At 42.9% G+C, this 23,981-nt stretch overlaps 1 protein-coding gene across 2 annotated transcripts; it reads right to left on the bottom strand.

Annotated features, from left to right (window-relative positions):
* Window positions 1-427: 427 nt before the first annotated feature.
* On the bottom strand, window positions 428-21,045 carry mindy2 (MINDY lysine 48 deubiquitinase 2). 2 transcript variants are annotated; one of them, XM_062385528.1, is made up of 10 exons: window positions 20,049-21,045; window positions 19,525-19,582; window positions 17,409-17,473; window positions 11,088-11,246; window positions 9,688-9,790; window positions 8,720-8,862; window positions 7,407-7,580; window positions 6,782-6,808; window positions 6,245-6,430; window positions 428-4,817 (listed from the first exon to the last, which is right to left on the bottom strand). In XM_062385528.1, the coding sequence occupies exons 1-10, from the start codon at window positions 20,925-20,927 to the stop codon at window positions 4,638-4,640; spliced, it is 1,974 nt and encodes a 657-aa protein (XP_062241512.1). In that variant the 5' UTR covers window positions 20,928-21,045; the 3' UTR covers window positions 428-4,637. The 2 variants fall into 2 exon arrangements, with proteins under 2 accessions (XP_062241512.1, XP_062241519.1); XM_062385535.1 differs by lacking the exon at window positions 6,782-6,808.
* Between the last annotated feature and the right edge of the window lie 2,936 nt (window positions 21,046-23,981).

Below are 23,981 nucleotides of genomic sequence, written 5' to 3'. Positions count from 1 at the left end.
CTGAGACGAAAAAATGTAATCTCACTACAAAATAGGAAAAGATAGTTGAATTGAGTGCTTTTCAAAGTTACTGTATTTTTTTGTTATTCGCAGGGAGATTAGTGAAAATATTTTAAAAGGAAAGTAATCCTGGATCCACACATCTCATGTTTTTATTCTTCGTCCATGTCCCGTCCTTCCATCAAGTTTCGTGGAAATCAGTTCAGTAGATTGATTTGAATAATACTAACCAACAAACCAATCAGACATGGTGTAGAACTACCTCCTGGGTGGAGATGATAATGAAGTGAGTTGAATCCTGTCAAAGCAGCAGAAAATGGATAAGAAGTGAAGGAATAAGATGCGACAGAGGTAAATAAATAATTGACACTGAAGTTCCATTGTGAACATCAGAGTGATCGGCTGATTACAAATGACAACGAAAACCAATGATTGATCTTATTTTTATTATCCTCGTAACTTCTAATCAGGTTGAATGTCCCTCGTCTATAAGGCATTTTGTTATATATTTATAACCATATACAATATGTGACTGTAATGTGAAAGGCTACATACATTATTTGGTCATTTATGTAAATAGATGAACATTGAAATCAACTCAAATGAGTAACCTCCCATATTCACAACCCCATTCCTTTTTGCTTGCGTGTTGAAATATAAACACTATGAGCCGCACAGTTGAAATTATATTCCTGGAGGGGGGGGGGGGGGGGGGGCTGACGTTTTAATTTCTCTTAATTTGTCTGTCTCGCACAATAAGGACGGACAAGACCCTCTGCTACACACAGGACAACCCATCGAGCCTTATGAAGCAGAATTTCCCCCCTTTTTTGTTGTTGTGTGTTTAAGTTTGGGTGTGTCGCCCTTGTTTGTGGACTTCATGTGATTAAATGATGGGACTGTTCTGGAGAAGTACCCTGAATTAGAGGTACACCTACACCAGTGTTTTTTGCTGATTGAATGGATGCCAGCGTTGTCTACGTGCTTTGTAGAAAACTGCTTTAAATGATGTGCATGTAGCTACTGTTGTCCTCCATTAGGACGTCCTTCACCAGCCACGAGCTGTGTGCTTGTACTCGGACCTTTGAATTGGTCGAGTCTGGTGTTGGTGTACCGCTAACCTGTATATATCAAATTGCATCGACTTCTATTGAAGTGGAGCTTTCATGTTGTTGTCTTTTAACAAATGCACTCGTGTCATTTGAAGCCGACACATTTAAAAAGCCCTTTCATACTTTCACAAATGAATAGTAGTCTCCTGGCTTTAGGATCGACCACTCGAGATCCTTCTTTTGGCCATTATTCAGTCGTTTCTCTTTTAAAACGGTACCAATAGAACAATAGCACTCTCGCACAATTTCTGTTCTGTATAAAATGAGGTATGTTTCTCTTCTGTTAGTGCATATAAATGTAACAGTGCAAAACCAATTACAACGATTATATGTTCAACAACCACCGTGTCAAAATACTACTTTTACAGCATTAACCCCACCATCACTTTTACAAGGCATACAAGAAACCACGCCGAGACACTGAACACACAAAATCCTTCTGATCGATTCGTCATAGGGGGGTGGGGGAAACAAACACGTTACAACAGAAAATATTCAAATTCTGGTAATAATGGACTCTGGATAGCAAGAAAAAGCACAAGGTAATCTGAAATAAAAAAATATCAATAATAATAAAAATGTGTGGCGTCACGTTCTTTTCACTCTCACAAACACCAACCAAGTCAAATTGAACTCAAACTGCCCGAAGTGAAGTTTCATTTAAACCGAGACTTCCACTGGAATGATAAATCAGCATGTTCACTTAGAGGGCTGAGACGCAAATGAGGTGAATCTCGGTAAAGACAAGAATAAAGGGGAAAGAAAATATATTGCCACAAAGCCGCCCTGTTGCCTTCTGGCTTTCACCTTATGATTATATATCTCAGCTGCACGGGAAATAAAACAACTACTAAGGAGTCAATGAAACGTGTACATAGTTCACAATGTTCCTTAACCCTGTCCAAGGAAGGAGTTTATTTGTCTTTACATAATCCAACTTAACACAAGAGGAGCAGCTTTAAGTCAACCCTATTTCTTTTAGTGTGACGCTCACCATCCAGGGTCTTAAATAATAATAGTGTTGAGTCCTTCAAAGTGTCAAATAGTAGTTATGATCATACACACACAGACACAGACAGACACTTAAAGTTGTGACGGACAAAGTGAATACAGGCCGAGGAACTGTGCCATTACAAAGAAAACCATTTGAAAAAGACACTCGAGGATATATATGTCCCTTCAGTAAAAGGCCTGAGAGTATTTCTGATGTCTGTGTGAAAAATGCATGGATTGTCTCATTCTGCTAATACGCCTGTTTTCCTTTTGTCCTATAAAATATGCTGAAATGTCATAAGGCGTCATATATATATATTTATATATATGTACATACAAAACATAGACTAGTTGGGGCCAAGCGAACACACAAGCTCAAGCTCAAACTGCAGGCTCCCACACAGTAGGTAGCCCCGCTGCCTCCGTCCTGTCCCGATGGCGAACCCGTTCTCACCGAGCCGCAAGCACTGTGAACACCTCCTGTCACAACTGTCTCCCTCGGTCTGTGGTCGAAGGCTTGAGTCAAGGCATCCAATTGGAATGTTTAGGTAGAAAAACGATTCTCAGGAGGCAGTCCCATGGTACAATGACAATGGCACCACCCACCAGCTGGAGAAACGCGTTAGGTAAATATGTACATTGTGTGTTTGCTACGCTCGGTGCAGCGGTGAAATGGGGACGAGCTCGTACCACAGAGGTTCAGTATTCAGAATGTCTATTCAACACCTCCGGCGCGGATCAATATGTAAACCTTCTAATTTACGCATCTCTGAATGTGACAGAGGGGCTGAAGGTAATTTCTACAATAATATTAAATTAACCCGGAGAAAGAGAAGGGAAATATCTACACAATAGAGCAAAGTCCAAACATTGCGACTGGAGTTCAAATCCATGCTTTGTCCTAACGTCCCAGTTTTATGTCCAGTTACATGTTCACAAATATGAATAGCACTTTCCTTGTGTAGTGGAATATGACATGTGAATTATTGAAGTCTGTGGTATGCCCTTTTTTTTAAACCTGGCTGCAGTGGAACTTCTAAATCCGGAACCTAACAAAATGTATCAGGATAGTGCCGGACACACGTTTGTACTTCTATCTTAGTGAGGACACTCATTAACATAATACATTACCTAGCCCCTTACCCTTACCATCCAAACTAAATGCCTAACCCTAACCTAAAGCTAATTCTAACCCTAAAACCAAGTCTTAACCCTCAAACTGCCCTTTGAAAAAGTGAGGACCTCACTCTGAAGGGTCTATGCTGAAAATGGTGCTCACAAAGATAAAAGTACAGGAACACACAGACATGCGCAAACACAACACACACACACACACACACACTGTGTGACTGTTAGAGAGAAGAGGGTCTTTCATAACCACCACACTCCAAACTGGGTGTAATCTCATACACATCTAATCTGCCAACAGCTTGTTGGGTCTCACACAGGAGCATCAGCTCCGAACAAAATTGACCCAACCCTTTTTTTGTTTGTGTGACATAGTATCACAACACAAAGGAAATAAAAAATGTCCAGAAATGGCAGCTTAACTTACACAGCGTAAAAGAGTTTGGCTATTTCCAATTAAATGACACATGCCAACCGCACGCCGCTTTACCACGTAGCACACATGTACTGTACAAACCATACACATGGAAACAAATACACATTCAAACAGAGCAGGATACGACACACTGCCACTCTCTGTTAAGGCAATTCTGAACAGGGCAAGCTGTGACGAGTATTGTTGTGACGCTACAGTATCTGGCAGCTATCTGGCATTGAGTGTTTCCATAGTGTTTCAGAAGGGACACAAACGGTGTCACCATGAGTTCCAACAGGCAAATTATCAACAAAACAAATCCCTTTCAGTTTAAAGAAAAAAAATGAATGCTCCCAAAAGCTTTGTGCTCAGAGAGATATAAATAAAATGTGAATCTTGGCATCGACAGGAAACTTACAATAACCTAACAAACATGTGGGTTTTTGTCTAAAAACGTTTTGTAAATATTTATAAGTACAAAAAAAAAAAAAAAAAGCTTATAAGCTGCAATAATAACAAATTAGTGAAATATACAATGGGTGTGTTTTGGAAAAGATTATGGTGAAAGCTGTTAACATGTAACATTTTGTTTCTTGAGATTATATATTTTTGCTATAAAATATACCAACCCAGATAAATTTGACCCCACATCACAAATATAGTGCACTGTGCAACTTGTAACAAAGTTTGGCCGACTCTATGAAAGATAAGGGGTAGTTGTTGTTGTTGTTGTTGTTGTCGTGTCCCTTCCTCTGATGTCTATGTTTAGAGGATAGCAGGCACCAGTGGTTTGGGAACAGCAAATCCTCTCCTAGTCTCTCCTAAATTGTCTCCTTCCCTTGTTTGTCATCCAGTGGGGCTCCGAGTTGCGTGTCCATTCCACGGAGAAACAAATGCTGTCCCTTTCCTCACAGATTAGCAAATGCACAAAACAGACTCACACACACACACACACACACACACACACACACACAGAGACACGCTGTATGTTACAAAATAACACATTTGTCTTTATCCTTCGCTTCCTTCTTGGTTTTGCGCTCCCCACTTGAGGACTGCTTTCCGGGGCTGGGCGTGGCTCCAGCTGCTGCTGCCGTCCCGGGGCCGGCTGCTGCACCACCTGCACCTCCTCTCTCCGCCTCACCTCCCTCCGCAGCCTCCTGCTGGCCCTGTTGCACAATCAGGATCGAAGAGCAAAAGTGTATAAATATATAGATCTGTGCCTGTTATTATGAGTGTGTTAGAACTTAGAGCTCATTTGTAAGCTCACCAACAAAAAGCATCTGGATAGAATGATTTCTCACAAAAAAAAAGAGATCTTTGAAGACACATGATCAAGAGTTGTTGAAAATGAATGAAAGATGATTTGGTTCTGTGGTTGCTCCGCCTGGAAGTGAGCACCCACTGAGATGACACCATGTAGAATGATCAGTGAGGTTGAAAGATGGTCCAGAGCAGAAACAGCTGAAGGCTTGAATGAATCACTGGAACTGGTTAACGTCCCTGTTCATGAGTCACCAAACACAAATCGTGGTGCCTGGCTGCATGGAGCAAAGTGTTCAGGACCAGATAGGACGGAGGGAGCTACAGCTCTCTGAAACATATTCACTGCACACCTGAAGTTCGCCACAGAGCATCTTCACGGTGCTACTGGAAAAAAGTGTTGTGGGATGATGAAGCTAGGGCTGAATTGTTAATGACTAGCATGCTGCTCTGCTCATGGGACACACCAAGCTGCTCGGCTGCCTCTGGGCCTGGATAGCTCTCCACCATTTAGGGGAACATTAAGTCCCAAACTAATGAAGACTAAACCTGCCTGTTAAAAATGGGCTGTTTGCTCGGCCCCGCGGTGATGCTGGTGGCAGCTTTCTGTTTGAAACCAAAAGTGACCGGCAGTGCAGCACCCTCCTGCTGGACTCCAGTCCACGGAGCCCTGAAGCTGCACCACTGCTCCAGAGTGCTGGTCACCGGTCTATTCAAAGTTTATTAATATTGAATGTATCGTGTCACCAAACACGTCACTGCACCAGCTCCTCCCTGGGCCCTTAAAAATGCCACTGTTGAAGGCAATGAGCTGAATGCTGGAATTATTAAATAGATATCTTTCAGACTAATGTCATCAGATTCACATCAGAAGCAGAAGGTTTGACCAGTTCTAAAAATCCGAGCTTTCACTTGCTTATCCCTTCAGGGCTGTGAGTGTTTTAAGGATGTTTTCAGTAAAGACACAATACACTGATATTCTTTGTGTGTCCTTGGCATGTGCCTTGTGTACCTAGATGAAACATTTATATGTCAAGTTAATGCAGAAAACCGTTGACTGGAATGGATAATTTTCCTTGCCTCTGATTATCTGCATGACTTTCCATAGCCCTTATGCAGCTCTACAGACAAAGTGTGTGTTGACCTCCTGATGAACAGAGGCAGCTTTACAAGAAAGAAGGAGGAACCACTGTCCCTTTCCATCCTCACTTCCTCCTTTATAGCTCAAACTCCCTGCTGCAGACATCCATCTGTCTCCTCCTACATTAAATGACCCACATTTGTTCAAACTACTTCTCCTCCCTCTCCCATCTGCCTCCATCTCCCTCCCCACCTGTGCCGCTGCTGCTGCCGCCGCCTGCTCCTGCTCTTGCTCCTGGTAGTACTGGGAGGCCCGTCGGTCCTCCTCCTCCTGAAGCTTCTTCGCCAGCTCGAGGTCGCTGATGCCCTCGGGGAGCTGCTCCCACTGAAGGTCCTGGCTTTGCTGCTCCTGCTGCAGTGACAGCGCCATCAGGTAGTCCTGATACCAACACACAATGAAGGACTTGATCATTCAGGAGCACAGCTGTCCGCTCGGGGGCGTGCTCTGATTAAGCAACCCGGCCCTTCCTCAGCCTGCACAGCACGGACCAATCAACAATCCACAACCACAGTTCTTTGCTTATTGATTGACTGACCAAACTGGGTCTGTTGTTATCAATTTTCACTTATCTTCCTATTTTTAAAGGTTCAATTAAGAAAAAAACGTTCTCCATTGTATTATACTCAGTAGGTTCCGCTTCAAAAGACCCAATTTCCCCACATGGAATTACAACAAGTTCTCTCCATCTAACTGAATTGATCATGAGTACATAAAATAGATTTTTCTCACCGTGCTCAATCTTGCAGATACTGAGGCCTGGGTAAACACAGAAAATAAGAAAATAATTGACCCCATGCTCAGGTCCAGCCTCTGTGTGTATGTGTGAAGGCAGAACATTTGTCTTTGGGCCACTCTGGCAAACCAATAAGCAAACAGCAGTGAGTTGAAGTGAAAATGTAGAGGAGACGTAACCCTGCTGCATTGCTTCGGGGCCTGTGTGGTAATATAGTGAAGCACAGATCAGAATGAAGGGAGGGACTTGGTTGCACTTGGCAGATAAAGTGTAGTGAGGCATAACACATCTATTATTTAAGAGCCCTCCCTGAATTTTTTTTAGCCTTGGATGGTGCACAATTGATTTTTCCCTGTAATCACTCCCTTCTGTGATTGTGTGACTTTCTGGTGTTACTACATTTTTGTCTTATATCTATTGATTGTTTTGTTTCTTTTCTTGTATCACACATGCTTGAATAAAGCACAGGGAGGAACAGTGTGCCAATGCTGGTCCTGCATTCTGTGTTAACTTTTGGGGACCACTGACGGCGAGAAAAGCGCGTCAAAAAATAAGCATATCAGGATGTGGTGGTAGACAGTTGCTTGGTTTTGCCAGTCTTGCCTGCGTCAGTGCTCAGACCTGGTCTATCTGATCTTGCTGGCCGCGGTACACCGTCTCTGGATCGGAGGGCGGCCGCAACCGGAACTCGGAGTCGCAGAAGTTGCCGTCTCCGTCTACGTTGTGCAGACTCTCCCAGACGACCTTCTCCTCTGTCAGGAAACCTTGGTCTGTAACCAGGAGGTACAGCTGGCCCTGGGAAACACACCACATACACGTATCTTATCAGTGTAACGCTACACACAGACCGTTAGTACACACCCACACAACCTACATATGGCCGTTTATCATGTGTGGCTATATGCGTTCATGTACATGTCTGCAGATGAGTGATTACAAGAGAACCGAGGCGGAGGCGGAGGTTATAGGTAACACACACACACTTTTGATTGAATTGGCAAGGATGGTGTGCGATTAAAAGGGGGTAGTGTGCAGACTTCACTTCCCCTCCTGTGGTCAACAGGAAAGGCCTGTTCCAGCTGCAATGATATGGTGAGCCAGCTGTGGGCAGCTACAGATGGGACGCACTGAATGTGAATGAGAATGGTCTAATATTGTATAGCGGTTACAAAAAACACGTAGCATTTATTGTTTTAAGAATGTGTTATAACAAGTCTGTGTAGTGAACAGTATTGGAAAGCACTAATGGGCTTCATCAGAAAGGTAAGAGAAACAGAGAGAAGAGTGTGGATGGTAACACCAACTAGAAGAATCTGTAAATAATTCAAAATCTATTCAAATTTAATCATCATCAAATTTCTTGATAATAATTGCAAATAATGATTTCTCAGCAGTGACTCAAAAACCAAAGCTCAACGTTTCTGGAGGACTTGATGACATCTTGAACTCTTATAAATCCCTCACAATGCTGTTAGGATAAATATGGAGCTGGAAAAGAGCTTTAAAATGATATGAGATCCTGCTGCGTTGTGCTTGTGTGAAAGTCAAACCGGCTTTAGACACGACATGGTTCCATAGCTTCCTCATGCGACCATATCAGCAAAAAATCTAAATGTGAATTTCATTTAGATTTGTGATGGTGCAGCCTAAAAGTGTGAGGATTTCACACGGAATTACCCACAGGTGGATCTGTTGATATTCGGAATGAGCATATGGAGAGAAATACTAATTCAGTTTTATCTGCTGGTTATATCTCTGAAGCAAAAAGCAATAACGGTCCTATAAAAGATTTAAGGGCCTCACTGACTAATGAGAACATCTTCTACTCAAGTTGTTGCAATTTATACGTTATGCTCCACACATGGATTTTGGTTTATTGCCCTGACAAAGCCACGATAATATGGAGGGAGGCGATAGAAGCCTTTAGTGTTTACCTTGAATTTGATCATGGTGCTGAAGTGGTTGTTCCTGAAAAAGACACAGAGCTCGCCCTCCTGTACAGTGGAGGTGAGCTCACATAGGCCGTGGTACGTCAGCTGAGTGGCTGTGCTGCTCAGGAACTGCTCCGCTATGATGCCTAGGTTGAGAGAGAGAGAGAGGAAGAGAGAGAGGGACAGAGACAGAGAGAGAGAGAGACAGAAGGATGAAATATGTAGAGAAGTACAGAAGGAGAAACTGAATTAATGCTTGATTTTAAAATGCAAAAACATTGGAAGCATGATCAATCTTACTTGAATATTCAACTAGATCGAATGACTTTAGTGCTGGCATGCAATCAAACACTCATACAGGAAACTATTCTGAAAGCATGTAGTGAAAAACAGCTACTGTAGGGAACCCAGTTTAGGCTGAGAGACAGATGAAAGACTTCTGTGAGGCAGAACAGCTTCCAATTGGTTTTCTCTGAGTTTTCTGACAGTCATATCCATCAATTTAAGCAGGGACCAGTGGCCCCAGCAGCAAACCACTCACATGAAGTGCTGAAAGGATTTCCCTATGCTGCACATGGAGAAGCACAGTAGAAAGGAAGGGAATCTTCCACGTCAATATCCCCATCGACTAAGATGTTGATGTGTTGACTTGGCCGCAGCCCAGCGGACGACCGCTCCGGATGAACAAATATTTACTTGGGAAGTTTCTAAAAGCTAGAAATGTGTGACCTGTGGAAGTAGGTCATTTAATGAGTGCCCTCGTGTGTCCTGGTTGGATTTGGACTTGGTGCCGAATGGGTTTGCGCCGGACGGCCCAATAAACACGTGCAATGTCATGAATGTGCCTCTGATTTGATGTTAAGCTGCACACTGCTGTTCCTCTGCAGAGTTAGATATTGCCACAACAAAAACAGAGACAGGAGTCAGACAGGTCAGAAGAAGAGTGGTAGCAGTGAAGAGAGAACGCCTACCTTCACCTGCCCGCTCGCTGTTGTCTGACTGTTTGCAGGATATTATCTTCTCCACCAGCTGGTTGTAGCTGCAGTTTCCCACTGCCTTGACAATGTCATGCATCTGCAAACACAGATACAAAGCTGTAGTGTTGTTATACTGAGCGCCACTGAAGAGCTATTCAAAATGTAAAACTGGCAACAAGGGGGTTTATACTAAAACTGCTGCCACTGTATAAACCTGATTCCCTTGGTCACACTAAACTCTGGAATATAACACATTCATTCGGTGGTATTAGATATGACATGAGTCTCAATTAAACCGATTACATTTACACAATCCATCTGCTGTTTGTAGGAGCCATCAGGGAAGCTATCGCTTATAATTATTCAAAATGAAACATGTATACAAATAAATATATCATTACTGCTAAATGGATCGAACAGCAAGTCAAACTTTACAAAACCCGATCATTATTGTCAAGTTAAATTTAAGACCCGTGGGGATTTTTCCAGACCATAATGAATGTAATGTTAGGCCTAGGTTAAGTTCGAAAAATATGAAGGAATATGAGACTCCCAGAATCACTTACGCTCCCCATTATTAAATATTTTGGGAAGTAGCCGAGTAGAGCATCACCCTCGACTTGCTACATTATGTCTCCGGTGGAGACAGGAGATCATTTGTCCCACAGACAAGCTGAGTGTAGCTGAGATCAATTACCATAGAAAATCTGTTCTATGTTGGTCTTGTTTGTAATCTATTACAGCATGTTTATATCTTTATCACTGAGAAAGAACTACAAAGCACAGAGACATTACAAACTTTGCAGGCCACCATGTTCACAACACATTGAAGACATTTAAGGTCTCAAATCCAGATGATTGAATTTTAGACTTTTTAAGACCTCACAGAAACACTGGAATATATCAAACACTGTGTGAACTGTGACAACAATTATATTAACAGGAAAAATAAGAAACAGTTTACTGCTAAATAACATGAAGCAGGACATAAGCACAGTTTGCCTCTTTTTTTAATACTTTTCATTTTCTGATTTGTAGGTGAAAGTCATTCTGAAGTGCTGACAAGTATATGTGTTACCACATATACCAAGGAGTTTCGATAAGCCATAACAACTAATGTTTACTCTGCTTAGTTTTTTTGAAATAAGTTAGTCTGAATACAAACAGGAACAGAACTACGAGACCATGAGGAAACTGTTTTACCATTAAACCGGAACAAATATTCCAACCTTCAGATGCTAGGCAACCACAGACTACTGGTAAGAATATCAAGTGAATTTTAGAAGAGATGAGAGTGTCGAGGAACGACATAAGGACAAAAAAAAAAAAGAAAAAAGATGGGCTTCAGTGAGGGGAGGAGAAAACAGAAGTGAAGCAAGTAAGGTCCATCTCACCTGGGGGTCGACCAGCCAGCCGTGGTAAAGGGGGATGTCCAGCAGATCAAACACAATGCATTCTGGGGTGTACTCGAAGACTCGCACCCCGGTGAACTTCACGTTCACGTCCAGACCGGTCTGCAGCTTGTGCAACACGGCCATGGCATCGCTCATGTTCTGGGAAACAAGGAGACCAAAGACACAGGTTCTTGTTGAAATATAATAATGCAGACGACAGGTTAAACGATGTGAACTTGAGGTTTACTCAAACAACTATAAAATCACATTATTATGTGAACCCACTGAATCCAGCTGCTTAATGTGCTGTGAGCTGTCCCTATCTGTTACATTCTTCCTGGCAGCCCGCACTGGCAGCACATCTGAATCTACCAGCGATTGATTTTTCTACCTTAACAAGAAAGCATGAGATGCCATTTATTCCTTTACAATACAAAGAAAGAAGAGTTGAGCTGTTTTCATATTTACTGCTCTTATTGGCTTTTTGCTTTGTCCATCAATGAAGCTGCAACCACAGGAAGAGATAGAAGTCACTGCCAGGAAACCATGTGATATTACATTTCTGTGTGAGCTTTCAGACAACTCATCATGAGACATGATATTTCCCCTTTGACAATGACGAGACAGAATAACAGGAATAAAAGGCAATACAAAGCAGTCCAGTAGCTCTGAAGCCCTAAGCCTTTGTTTGGTTTTTGGGGGCATTGCCCGCATTTTTTATAGTGGACAGTCGAAACATGACAGTGAATGAGGGCAGAGACAGAAGGGGAATGATGATGCAACCACAGTCCTCAGCTGGGCCGAGGCCGCTGCGCTCTACATGGTCAGTAAACACCAGTTAAACGTTAAAGTTTTAGTCACGTCAGACAAATGATTCAACTTTGTCTCCATTTCAAATGTACAATGTGTAACTTCCACCACTAGGGGCCCCTCAATCAAAACAACAACAATAAACTAGTTTGATGATGTTGTGAGGCAGCAAGCGATCATGAGAGCTGTTGTCTGTTGAGTAAATGAATTAATGTAAAGTTTTTTCACATAACACAGTAAACGGTGAATGAATTCTCCACAATGAGTCAATGAATTATCTTAAAACTCACCATAATTATCAAAAATGATTGGGCAACAAACATAAATCACATTTTACTAAATTGAAATGACTAACTATGAAAACTTGTGATGTCGTTATGTCCAGTTGATGGGAGATGAGTCACTGCAGCAGCAACATGCACTTAAATCACTCCTCAGTGTTACTGTGCAGCTATAAACAGCTGTTAGGCTGCGACTCCAAAACAAGTAAATGCAAAAATCTTGAAAGAGTCAAAGACCACAAGAATGAGCAATGCTCCGTGTTATAGTAGCAGACAGTTTGTTCCTGGTGTACATACACACAGAACCTTCACACCAGGTGAGTTGCTTTACACAAAACAGAGAGTGAAGGCACAAAGATGCCTGGGGCAGGAAACTAGATACGTTTGCTCAGTAAAACCCAGAATGCCCTCAAACACACAACATGGTGTAAGACGAGCTGGTCTGGGTTTCAGGGTTTCATTCAGCAGAACCACCCCCTCGATGGGCTTCATATACTAATCTGAGTATAGCTTTGCAAATATAATTTAACATTATTCCATGTTTAATCCAGTAAACTACTTTGATTGTGGATGTTACACAGGCTCTCTTCCCTTTGACCTCAGTAGATCTCCCTGCAATAATATGCATTTTCACAAATATCCCACTTTCCCCCCTTCTTTTTATAGCTGCCTTCATGCTTTTGAGAGGAAGATTGGCATGAGGTTTACCACTGTTCAACTTGTTGTCTCTCTAAAACCATTTTGGTCGAATTCTACGTACATATAGGTAATATAAATAAGCACACGTTGCTCTGTCACAATTTTTAATAATGATATTGTAAGAAAAGTCTGTTGAACCTCTCTCCCATTGAATCTGCCAAAAATATGTGAATAGAAACTCCTTTATTTGGAATTAGTGATTGAAGGGTTGAGCAGAACATTTATCCTTTAACAATAGAGTTATTATTTTGCAGACCAGCCTTTAACTGCACTGTATGAACATTAGGGATAATACTTTGCATCCACATCACATTATAAGTGTACCACATGCAGGCACACCTGAGGACCCAGTGAGAAAGACTCATTTCTGCCTCTGAGCTGCGTTTCCCAGCTGCCTCCGAAACCTCCGCTGCCATTTAACTCTGAGCTCAATAAACCGTACAGCTGAGCCCTGAGTTCCTCACAATGCACAATAACAGAACCATGAGCCAGAGTCTACAAACTGAAGATTTACCTGCAGTTTATCCGCTGAAATAATTTTCAGATAAGTAAATTTGATTATTTATCATCTTTAAGTGGTGTTGACTTATAATATAATGATGAGTAATATAATGTTATCATATAGTTTACATTAATAAAACATTATTGGAAGAAGGTGGTTATGTTTACACCCGTGTCTGTTTGTTGATTTCTTTGTAAAGCCATTAACATGGAGACAGCAAGTTTTTCAACATTTTCATCGATTTCCTAGGAAATAATTAGTGAATATTGAATAAAGAAAATGCATATTTAGGGAACTGATATCTATGAATTTGGTGGAAGTTGACTGAATTGAAGGGGACTGTTGTTCCTTGGCGCAGGTATGCACTTTACTGACTGTCATTCTGGTTTTTAGTGAGAAGAAACTGGTCAGATTACTTCATGTGTTTGCATCATGTTGATGTAGATACTGCGGTATTCATTTCAGCCAGTGTGTTTTGCTTAATTTGCTTTGAAACACAATTGTAAAATGGTTAAAAAAAAGTCTCACTATTGTGGACATTGATCGTTAATCATCCATGCTAAGCTGCATTCCTTGCCTATGTACACACTACGAAATGTAATAACCTATTATTTTTACCGTCTTTCATTGTCCTGGGACAGTGTCATGATATCACGTAGCCTAGGATTGAAATAACAGATGAGCAAATGTTCGGAGTGCCGAGTGTGGACTCGGGTTACACGGTCAGATTCTATACATCCCACGAGCAGTGAGTTACTGCAGCTTTATAACGGAGCTGAGGTGAAAAAACTTTCTGAGTGTGCCGGATTAGGACGCTTCTGAGCAGCACTGATGGCGGGATTAACAGGGCAGTGTAATGAACCACATCTTTTCACTTTAGGGCAGAGGGCTCCGACAGCAGATGAGCTCACAGAGATCAGATGATTAGCAGCACTGCACCGCTCACATTCATCTGTGCTTGTTTTTGGATACATGTTCACAGAATAACATTGACTCTGCAGAGGCTTTGCTTGGGTTTTTTCCCTTTCCCTCTTCTGTCTATGGGAACTTCTCTCTGCTTCTCAAACTAAATTTACCCGGAGTTGATCGAATTAACTGAGGGGGGTCACAGAATTCGGTATGAGGAGAGGTTCTGTATAGAGGAGTCGCTTCGATATGAGCTAGTTTCCTCACTTTGGTTTCACAGTTGAAAACCAATAGAGCGACATTTTTGACTTAAGAAATACACGTGAATATAAACATACATCGTTCTCCTGCTGTATTCTTTCATGGCCTCATTCAGACATGTTTCAGACATTTTACTAAGGCGTCTGGCAGGAGAGGTTCCAGAAAGAGTTTGGAGCAACTGTCTCTGACATTTATGTTCTCACAAGCATCCCTCTGGAAAACCAGTGCCTGTCTGAAAGCAGCTTAATACTGAAACAAAAACATTGTGCATCATAGGGTTTCTGTTGATGCAGGTTTTATGAGTCCGACTATATTTGTGTCTATACGAATCTTTAAAATAAATAGAGCAGATCTATGCACATTAAAAAACCAATACAGTAAACTATTACGTGATGCCATTCAGTGGGAGCGTAAATAATGAACTGTTTACTAGACTGTAATGTCCCATAATGTGGGTCACACTTGCATGAAGCACATCAGTGGCTGCTCTACATTGTAGACCATATTTAAAAACACATGAGGACAGAACACCTCTCGATATAATGCAATCCAGGCTTAACATTGACCAAAGGGCTGATTCGGCTCCTTTTCCACATAGTCAACATAAAGGGATAATAACCTTTAAAAAAACATGCATTGTTTTGCACTGGAGATACTGAAAAGGATTTCATTCACTTGTACACGTGTTCCTCACACACTGATGATTTGCCTGTTTGTAGCTTAATGTCTGATTATATAATAAGATGGGCCCTGCTTGAATTAGTCCGGCACCATAACCTGCACAACTGATAGCACAGTCTCCCCTTCTGCTCGCCCACTCAGTGCTCATTTGCCTTTTGTGTTTCTGTTATCGTCTCTGCTTATTCATAGATGTATTTTCTGTTGATTAATCCCAGCCAAGGAGGTTATGTACATTTGCTTGATGGTAGTTAAAAATGACTAAGTTGATTTTAAATTGGTGAAAGTATGGAATGCGGCTGAGCGACCAACCCGTTCAATTTCGGTGGATCTGCATCAAGTTGTGGATCCATGAAAAGATGTCACTTTCTTTAACATTGTCAAATAGAGCGTTTCATCAACAATATCTTGCTGAAAAAAACAAGCCAGATATATTGGACTGATATCTATGAGAGTGGGAAATCTAATCTATCCATTTAAGGGGACTGCTGGGCCTTGGCGGAGGTATGCGCTCTACAGAGAGCCATCCTGGTTAATAGTGTCTATCAAACAGACATGCATGAAAAATTTGCATCCACTCATTATTCGTCAGGCCCGGGCTAATGTGCAAGATCAGAGAGGGATGCTTTTTGAAACCCAGACTGGGACTGAGTCAGCACAAAAGAAATGGAAACCTCAGTGAACAACGTCCGTTACTGCAAATGACGTTAAATTAAAACAAGAGGCTTCTTGACCGTGAAAACACATTTCCTCCAATGGCTGAACAGTCATCATATTCCTTGATGCCGAGCTGGATCCGCTGAGACGAAGCAGAGCAAAGCTATACTCTCCCTTCCACAGCTCCTCTGAGTAAATATTTAACAATAGCTAAAGAGCCGCTGTGCAACTGCTATTTTAATCCCTCATATGCTCCTGTGACAGATGAGGGTTTTTCAAGCTGAACGTATAAATAGAAGCACTCCTGTTATGAACTCCTACGGCTCTTTACGGAGTCTGAGCCACTTCAGTTGTATTTTATCACAATAAGCGACGAGAGCACATTGCTTCATGGCGTATAGAGGAGGACAAACCTCCTGTGTGATGTGCAAATGAACACAACTCACAGACTCTCTCTCACATCCCTCAGCCCCGCCCAGCGTGGCCTCCAAATTCTGTGTCAACCACAGCACTGACACGCACGGCACATGATATGAGGACACCCACATGCTAAACAGCTCCCCAGGCACTGGACCGCCGTAATAACTATGCAACACAAACTTTCACCACTCCCTGGCTTTAACTGTGCATGCCGAGTGCACCACTGGCCTATTTAAGAGGCTGCATTTCAGTTTCAACTTAAATTTAGAAATAGCCATTCAGTGAGCATCTATGAGGAGAGCGATTTATTTTTTTCCTCCTCCTCTCTAAACGAGGGACAAGTGTGGCTGCAAATCATTCACAGATGTGCTGGTGCTCTGCCACGCAAGAGGAGGAGAGGCAGGGACCCTCCTCCTCCATCGACGGGCAGCGGAGATGGGAGGAAGCAGGGGAGTTAGTCGGAGTTGGAGCTCCATCTCTAAGTGTCTTTCATGGTTAACCACACGCACACACTCACACTCCCCCCCCCCACACAAAGACACAGAAACACACAGGGTCTCAGTAATAGCCAGGAGCTGAAACCAGCCATGCATCTCTAAGCATCCAGCGCCATGCGAAACAACATAATCTGACACTCCTGACCTCTGTGTTTCCCTGGACTTTGCAAGACACATCTTATGTAACCTATAGAGCAGTGGAAAAAAAAAACGCTAAGCTGCAGTTTAGTGAGGTTAGTAATCAACCTGATGCTTATTTCCTTTTTACGGAAAATCCACTGACCTTCTCTGAAACGTCAATGCAAATGTAAAAAAAAAGCTGCTTTTAGCGTGAAGCGACACTGAATGTGTATGTGAGTGGGTACATCAGAGGAACGTGCTGATAATATATTGGTAAGGGTCACAAGAAGAGATGAAGATATTTGAGTCTGTCAGTGTCGGTCTGTGTCAGAGTTTTCGAGAAAGAGAGGAGACAAAGAGGGAGCTCATTCCAACAGCCCTGCTCGAGCACCATAAACAGTCAGCAGGTTACAAATGCACGCAGATAAGCAGAAACACATGCCCCGTTCAACAGCAGAACAGAACTTTGTGTCGACTGGGCAGATCTTACCTGCTCATAGTTCAGCCGCTGAGCCTCGGTTATCTCTTTAGGCTTGGTTTCCAGGATGTAGTCTCCTGCAGGGGGACAGAAAGACCAATGTGTTGCGTTAATGTATATTGTATTAACAGAGCAAACTATATGAATCTGCTCTGGTTATGACTGAGGACTCTTATTTTAAGTACTAGTCGGAGAGGCTGTGCCAAACAGCATCAACGGAGTCCCTGTCCACCGCGGTGTCACCTGAGATCTCTGCACCTCGGCTCTGTAGCAGCGCGAGCTGTTTCAGAGCCTGGCAGATGTCTGGCTCCCGCTCTGTCCCGGCCCGATCAGCACTTCAAAAAAGCCTGTGCTGCAACCTTTAAACTATTTCACACACTCCGAAGGGCGAGTGAAAGCCAAGCAAATGCATTCTTGCTATCGCTGTGAAAGTGTTATTGCGGGTCTGCTCCTTACTTTTAAATCTCTGGTGTAAATATTTTTGCAGAATGTTTTTTCGGCGAATCATTAATTCATTAGAGAGCTGGCAAGAGCATCATGCGGCACTGTCGACACACTCTCCCTGAGAGTTTACTCAAAGAAATACCATCAACCTCCTGTGATCATCAGCTATGTAGAGTAAAAACAGCTCCACATGGAGATAAATGTGCACAAGCAAAAAGAATGAGCTTACGCTTTTGTTTATATAGTTGCAATGCCTGACCTACAACGCTAAAATGGACGGACGACCACATAACTTAGTGGAAGGAGGTGGTGTCGATCAGGGAATAGCCCACTAAGTTTTGGTGTAGATCAATTGCTTGCGAGATGGGGCATTTTTCAGTATTTTTGAGGCATACTAGTTTCTTGCTGTGAAAAACGACTGGTCAATCCTCAAACTGAGCACAGAATATAGCCAATATATATATTACACAAGATTTATCGCAAACTTGTGAACTTTAAGTTACTTCAAGAGGCCAAGACACAAGCTGCTGGTTGCACTTAAGAAAAAACCTTCTGACTTAATTGTTATGCTGTCACCGTACATTAAGTCTTCAGTGCGAGTGGAGACTGTTCCCAGCAGGGGACTGGCCAGCTGAGTGGCTTTCCTACATTGCCTGCCCCCCCCCCCTTCACTGCTGTGTGGTCCACTGAACTGTGAACTCTCTCATCCGTCGTCCCCCCTGAATGCCTCTGTATCTGTCCGTCGGGATCGGGATCGTGCTAGGCTGCGTATTTCTGAGCTGCGGAGGGAACGTCAACCACCGCCCACTTTGTACACCACATCTGAAATTCATCACCCATCTTCAGCCTTGGTGTTTTTTTTGCGTGTGTGTGTGTGTTATGACAAACACTGTGGAGTTTCAAAGTTATCCAGCAGCCCCTGAACATAACGCTAGATTAACTTTGTGCAGGGACTGAACTCTGGCTCTTGAATGGCACACGAATGGACCAATTTAGATGAAAATGAAACAACCAATTGATCAGTTTCTTTACTATTTAACTGTGATTTATGGACATGAGAGTGCTGTTGGAATCGGGCAGCTAAAACACACAAATTCAACTAGAATGGCACATACCCACACCAAGGCCAGACAGCCCTATAGATTCAAGCCACAACACATCTCATATCAGTCCTAACAGAACATTTAAGTCAGATACTTCCATTGATCCTGAAGATGGATACTGAAGACGGATACTGACACTCTGCTGTGATATTGTTGGATGAATACAAGTTATGACGGGCAGGAGACAGCCAGAGAGAAGAGATGTATCTCTTGTTTCCGTTGCGAATTCAGAGGATTGGCTCATGGGGGTTTCCCCTCCTCTGGTCTCTCCTTCCTCTGTTGACTCTGGAATATATATATCTGACCTTAAGTATCCACTCATTCGAGGGGAAGTGAAACCCTAGAATGTTTACTCGGTCCGGTGAAGCTCGGTGCCAGTGGCTTTTGGGCGCTGGTCTGTTTACACGTGTGCACTCTGGTAAACAAGGTCTAGCACAGTGATAAGCTCCACTACAAATGTGTTATTATCCCTTAGTTAAGAATCAAGTTGTTATTGTGAACGTCCCCTTGCAGATAAATCATGATGCATCACCTTGCTCTTGTCTTGTGTAACAGGTCTTCATGGTGATACACACACTCACCTAGATACTCCATCAGCTGCTCCGCGGTTATGATCTCCATCATGGGCGGCATCTTAACCTGCAACACAGACATGTGGACACTCATTGTTTATTCCCCCCATCATCAGACAAGGCATGACCAGCCGAGTTCAACCACGACCATTCACTACTGGAGCATCAGCTGGTGAGAAACAGGCCTCACACCCCTCCTCAGAGTGGAACGTGTGCTGACATGGGGAAGTAAATCCACATCTAATTCTGACGTTGAGAAATCCTATATGAGCGTGTCAGGACAGACATATTAACACAGGAATGCTGAGGGATCCACAGGCACTATGGGTTACACAGTCGATCCAGTATTAGATGTGTATGTCAACCGTTAGCAGAGCTCAATGTGATATTATGAGTCTCACAACAAACCGTCCTGTGTGAGAACATGAAAACACTGGTGATGAGGACATGAGCTGCTCCTCGTGAAATATGATTATTTGTATTGAGTTAGAATCAAGTTTCTATTGATCTGTGCTCATCTCAGAGTCTTTTACCTTCCATGCGAGCAGAAGGACATTCATTATTGCCAGTAATGGACACGGGCCGTTCTCATTCTGGGTGATGATCGGGGTGTTCTCCTCCCTCCACTTGATCCACTTAATGTGGTATATGGACTGTCCGGCGGCCCGGTCCTTGCTGCAGGCGGTCTTCGACCCCTCGGCCCCGTACTCGCCATGCAGGGCCAGGGCCAGCCCCCGGTCCTCCAGCCCCTCGCTGTTCAGGTCCGAGCTGGGGCACGAGTTGAGGTTGGAGAAGGACTCGAGTGAATCGATGCTTCGGGACTCTCCGCCGAGGCTGGGATCGCGGTCACTCCCACTCGGCAATCCCTCCGATAAGGTGCGATCGCCGGACTTGCGGTCCGCCGTGGTCGCGTGGTCCGGACACAGATGCGTCGGCTTGGCCAGTTTAGTCGCTTCACTTCCCGCACAAGCGGAACCCGCGCTCTCCTGTGCGGGAGGCGAGGACGCTCCATCGCCTGTGTTGTTTACTAACTTTGAGGCACCACCCTCTCTATCTCCTGCGGCCAGCGGCAGCGAGTCATGCCCCATCCCGTTAATGATCCGATCCCCGGACCCAGATCCGCTGCCCTCGGGTTTCGCAGTCTCCTGTGCGGGGAGGACCTGGACCGGCACCGACGCGTCAGACTTCCCGACGATGGACGTGACGGGAGCGGCGACGGGAGCAGCAACGTCCGCGGTGCTGTCACTACAACTAGCGTCCACCAAAGTACCGAGGGGAGCCGCACTACTCCTGCATTTCTCGGCGGCTCCTTTCACTCCATCGCCGACCGAGACGTCAGCCATCTCCGGCGCGGTCGTGGCGCACACGGAGCTCCCGTCGGCGTCTCGGTGCAGGTTTGCAGTTTCCTCCATGTCGGCTCACGCACCGTCGACGGATTGCTTTTTAGCTAAATTGCAGCAGCAGCACCTTCGGTCCCAAAGACGCCATGACAACTCTGCAAGTGACGTCATCAGCGTGAATCGCTTTCAGGCCGAGGAAGAGGGGGGGGGGGGGGGGGGGGCGGCCCGGCGCTGCTGCGTTTGGGAGCGCTCGTATTCTGTTAAACTATTTGAACCATCCGAGGTTTTCATCCGAATTAGAACCAATTGTAATAGGTTTCTAAAATGAAGATTGAATGTTGACATAAATCCCCAAATCTGAATGTGAACATTTTGACTTAATTTTTGCCTGAAAAGCACTCTCACTCACCCAAATTAACATAACATAACATGTCATTAGATCTTGAATATCTTTGGAGGATTATGTTATAATTTTATAGCATTAGCCCGGTTTATACTCAGTTGCAATAGAAGTTCATTGTTTAAAATAGAATATTAATATATTTTGAATTGGGTCAAAACAAATTTATGAATTGGGGAATGCCTTCTTATTCATGACAATATGGAACTTTTATTTCCAGCCGTGACCTTCTGACCCTTTTCTTTCTTTTAATTTGTTTTGTTGTCTGTTTATGTTCTATATCTTCTGGCTCAGTCTGTTTCTATATACTGTTCTTGAGTTGACAACTTGAAATCTGTATTGGCCGGCATTTGATACTTAACAAAAAAAAACATATTGTATGCTTGCTTTATTTCTTCCACTGTAGCTAAATATTCTGTTATTAGTTGTTTAGACACGTCTATATTTGCATTGTTTATTTCAATATCTTCTTAAACATAAAGAACAAATACCGTAGGTATACATCCTTGGGCAAACATCCTGTTCCACTGCACTTTACCAAGTTTCTTGTCAAAAATCGTATTTGATTAAATTATATTTTAAACCTTATCTTATGTTGACGTGTAGATGTATTATTCCATTTAGTGTATAGCTGTCCGGCAAACACAACGCTTTTAGTTTTCCTTTTTACGAGGATTCATGAACGGAGAATGAAAAGAACCTGCCTTGGCCGTGACCGTGCTGCGCACGCGCATGTGTAAATGCAGCTCTCGCGTGATCTGACTTCCCGAGCTCCCTCCACAAACGAGACTTCAGAAATGTTGAGGCAGTGAGTTTGGAATTGAGTTCACCATATTTTTTAACAATTAAAAGTTAATAATTATTTTTCTAGGTAACAATGTGTTGAATTTCTCCAAATATAGTCCGCTGTTCATATGGGGTAGTTTTATTTATTATTTATTATTTTGCGGTTTCACATGCAGTAACTCTGTAGAAACACTGGGTGGCAGCCATTTCTCAGCTTTACATGAGAGAAGCCTGAGCACAGACACAAAACTATCACATCACTATCAGACTGTATCAAAACATTCTTCCATCATGAAATATCGTTTATTTGTATCAGTAAGACAATGACATTTCAGAGGAAGTTATGCAAAGGAATGATTAACGATCAAGTAGTTTGATTTAATTCAGATGCCACCACGTTCAGTGTTAATGGTTTCGTCAATCATTGATCTGATATTGTAACTGTGCTGTGCTTCATACACAGACTTTTGTTGCCTTAATAATAATATCTTTGCATTGCTTTTCTCTATTATTCTCAGAAGCAGGATCTTGTCTATAAAACATAGTTGGTGAATGAGGAAGTGAAGATCTGAGGATGTAAACAAACTCGTAGAATGATGAATGAAACAACAGCATTTTGGATCGAGTTTTTGTGTTTGATTACAGAGAGGTTCACAGATCAATGTTTTACCTGTAGAATATATAAACAGTGTTTTGAACTGCGGTCATGTGGTATGTCAAAACCAGGTCACCCCTGTCCCACTTTGAAAATTAGTACAGGTCCTGGGAGTGAAAAAAACAAATTCAGTATAGATGTATGTCATGATTTTGATCAACACAACAGGATGTCGGCCATTTTCGATGTTTGTACATGTTGTGTATTTTAAAGAACTCCTCCTAGACCTCAAATTCGGGGAGTGTCATCTTGACTTCATGGAGGAAGACACGTCTTACACTCTGCGTCCATTGACCGAAACTATGTCAACTTCTGTCCGAAGGGCCTCAAGACATTGATGATGAAGCCATATGGAAACAGAGTTTTTGTTGAACACCATATTAGTGGCGTGGCTTTAACTTTCAACTTGTCGCAACATGCACAACTTCTGTAACTTCAGTGTACATTGTTCAATCTCCCTCAAACTACAAGTGTTTAAAAACACAACACTGGCGACAGGAAGTTCACATGTTTTACGCTTCGATGAAGTGCTCCTGTCTGTTTAACAGTCTACAGCTTAAATGAGCTCAGACAAGACATAAGACCATCATGATACTTCATGGTCAGAATTGTGACATTTCCTCAAACTGTGTAAACACCGAAGTGCTGCGAAGGTTGATCCTTCACCAAAGGAGCATGATTTGCACTGTTGTGCAAGTCCACACCTCTCATGAACTAGTTCAAAGTTCAGTTCATACAAGTAAACATGAATAGTTCACGTTCATAGTTCACCATTTAAGTTCTGAACTAGTTCATAGTTCAGTTCATTTCATAGTTTTAAGGTGGAAAGTGAGAATGAAAGACTTAACTTGTTAAAGAAAACCTTATCCATCACTACCCCTTGCCTTTACTGTCGGAATCTTTATCAGACAGTGTGTAAAAATCCCTCTCTGCTTTCTCTTTCCATCTGTATATGAGACAGAGAGCTGTTGTGTTGCAGCCCATCGCGCTCGTTCCGGGAGCAGGTCTTATGAAGCCGGACTTATGATACAACCAAAAGCTCGGCTACATAATTATTATAACTATGATGATTTTTCAGTTGCTTTTTTTGGTGCCCCCTTTGGGAGCGCCGGCGCTGCACACACACACGCAGACGCACACAAACACGATGAAAGATACAGAGCGCTCCTTAATAACATACTTTTTAATCTTTGTGTTTTGGGGAAAGGAGCAAGTCTTATCAAGTCAAACGGCTCAAGTCCAAGTGAAGTCACGAGTCATTGATGTTGAAGTCCAAGTCGAGTTG

The sequence above is a fragment of the Platichthys flesus genome, chromosome 1 (assembly GCF_949316205.1).
Source record: "Platichthys flesus chromosome 1, fPlaFle2.1, whole genome shotgun sequence".
Taxonomy (NCBI): Eukaryota; Metazoa; Chordata; class Actinopteri; order Pleuronectiformes; family Pleuronectidae; genus Platichthys; species Platichthys flesus.
This window is presented reverse-complemented; position numbering and strand designations above follow the sequence as displayed.

Coding starts and splice junctions, on each gene's coding strand:
- mindy2 (XM_062385528.1), bottom strand. CDS start 20,927: ATGGAGGAAACTGCAAACCTGCACCGAGACGCCGACGGGAGCTCCGTG. Junction 17,474..19,524: donor GCAGCTGATGGAGTATCTAG/GTGAGTGTGTGT, acceptor GTCCCCCTGCAG/GAGACTACATCCTGGAAACC. Junction 9,791..11,087: donor GCTGGCTGGTCGACCCCCAG/GTGAGATGGACC, acceptor CTGTGTTTGCAG/ATGCATGACATTGTCAAGGC.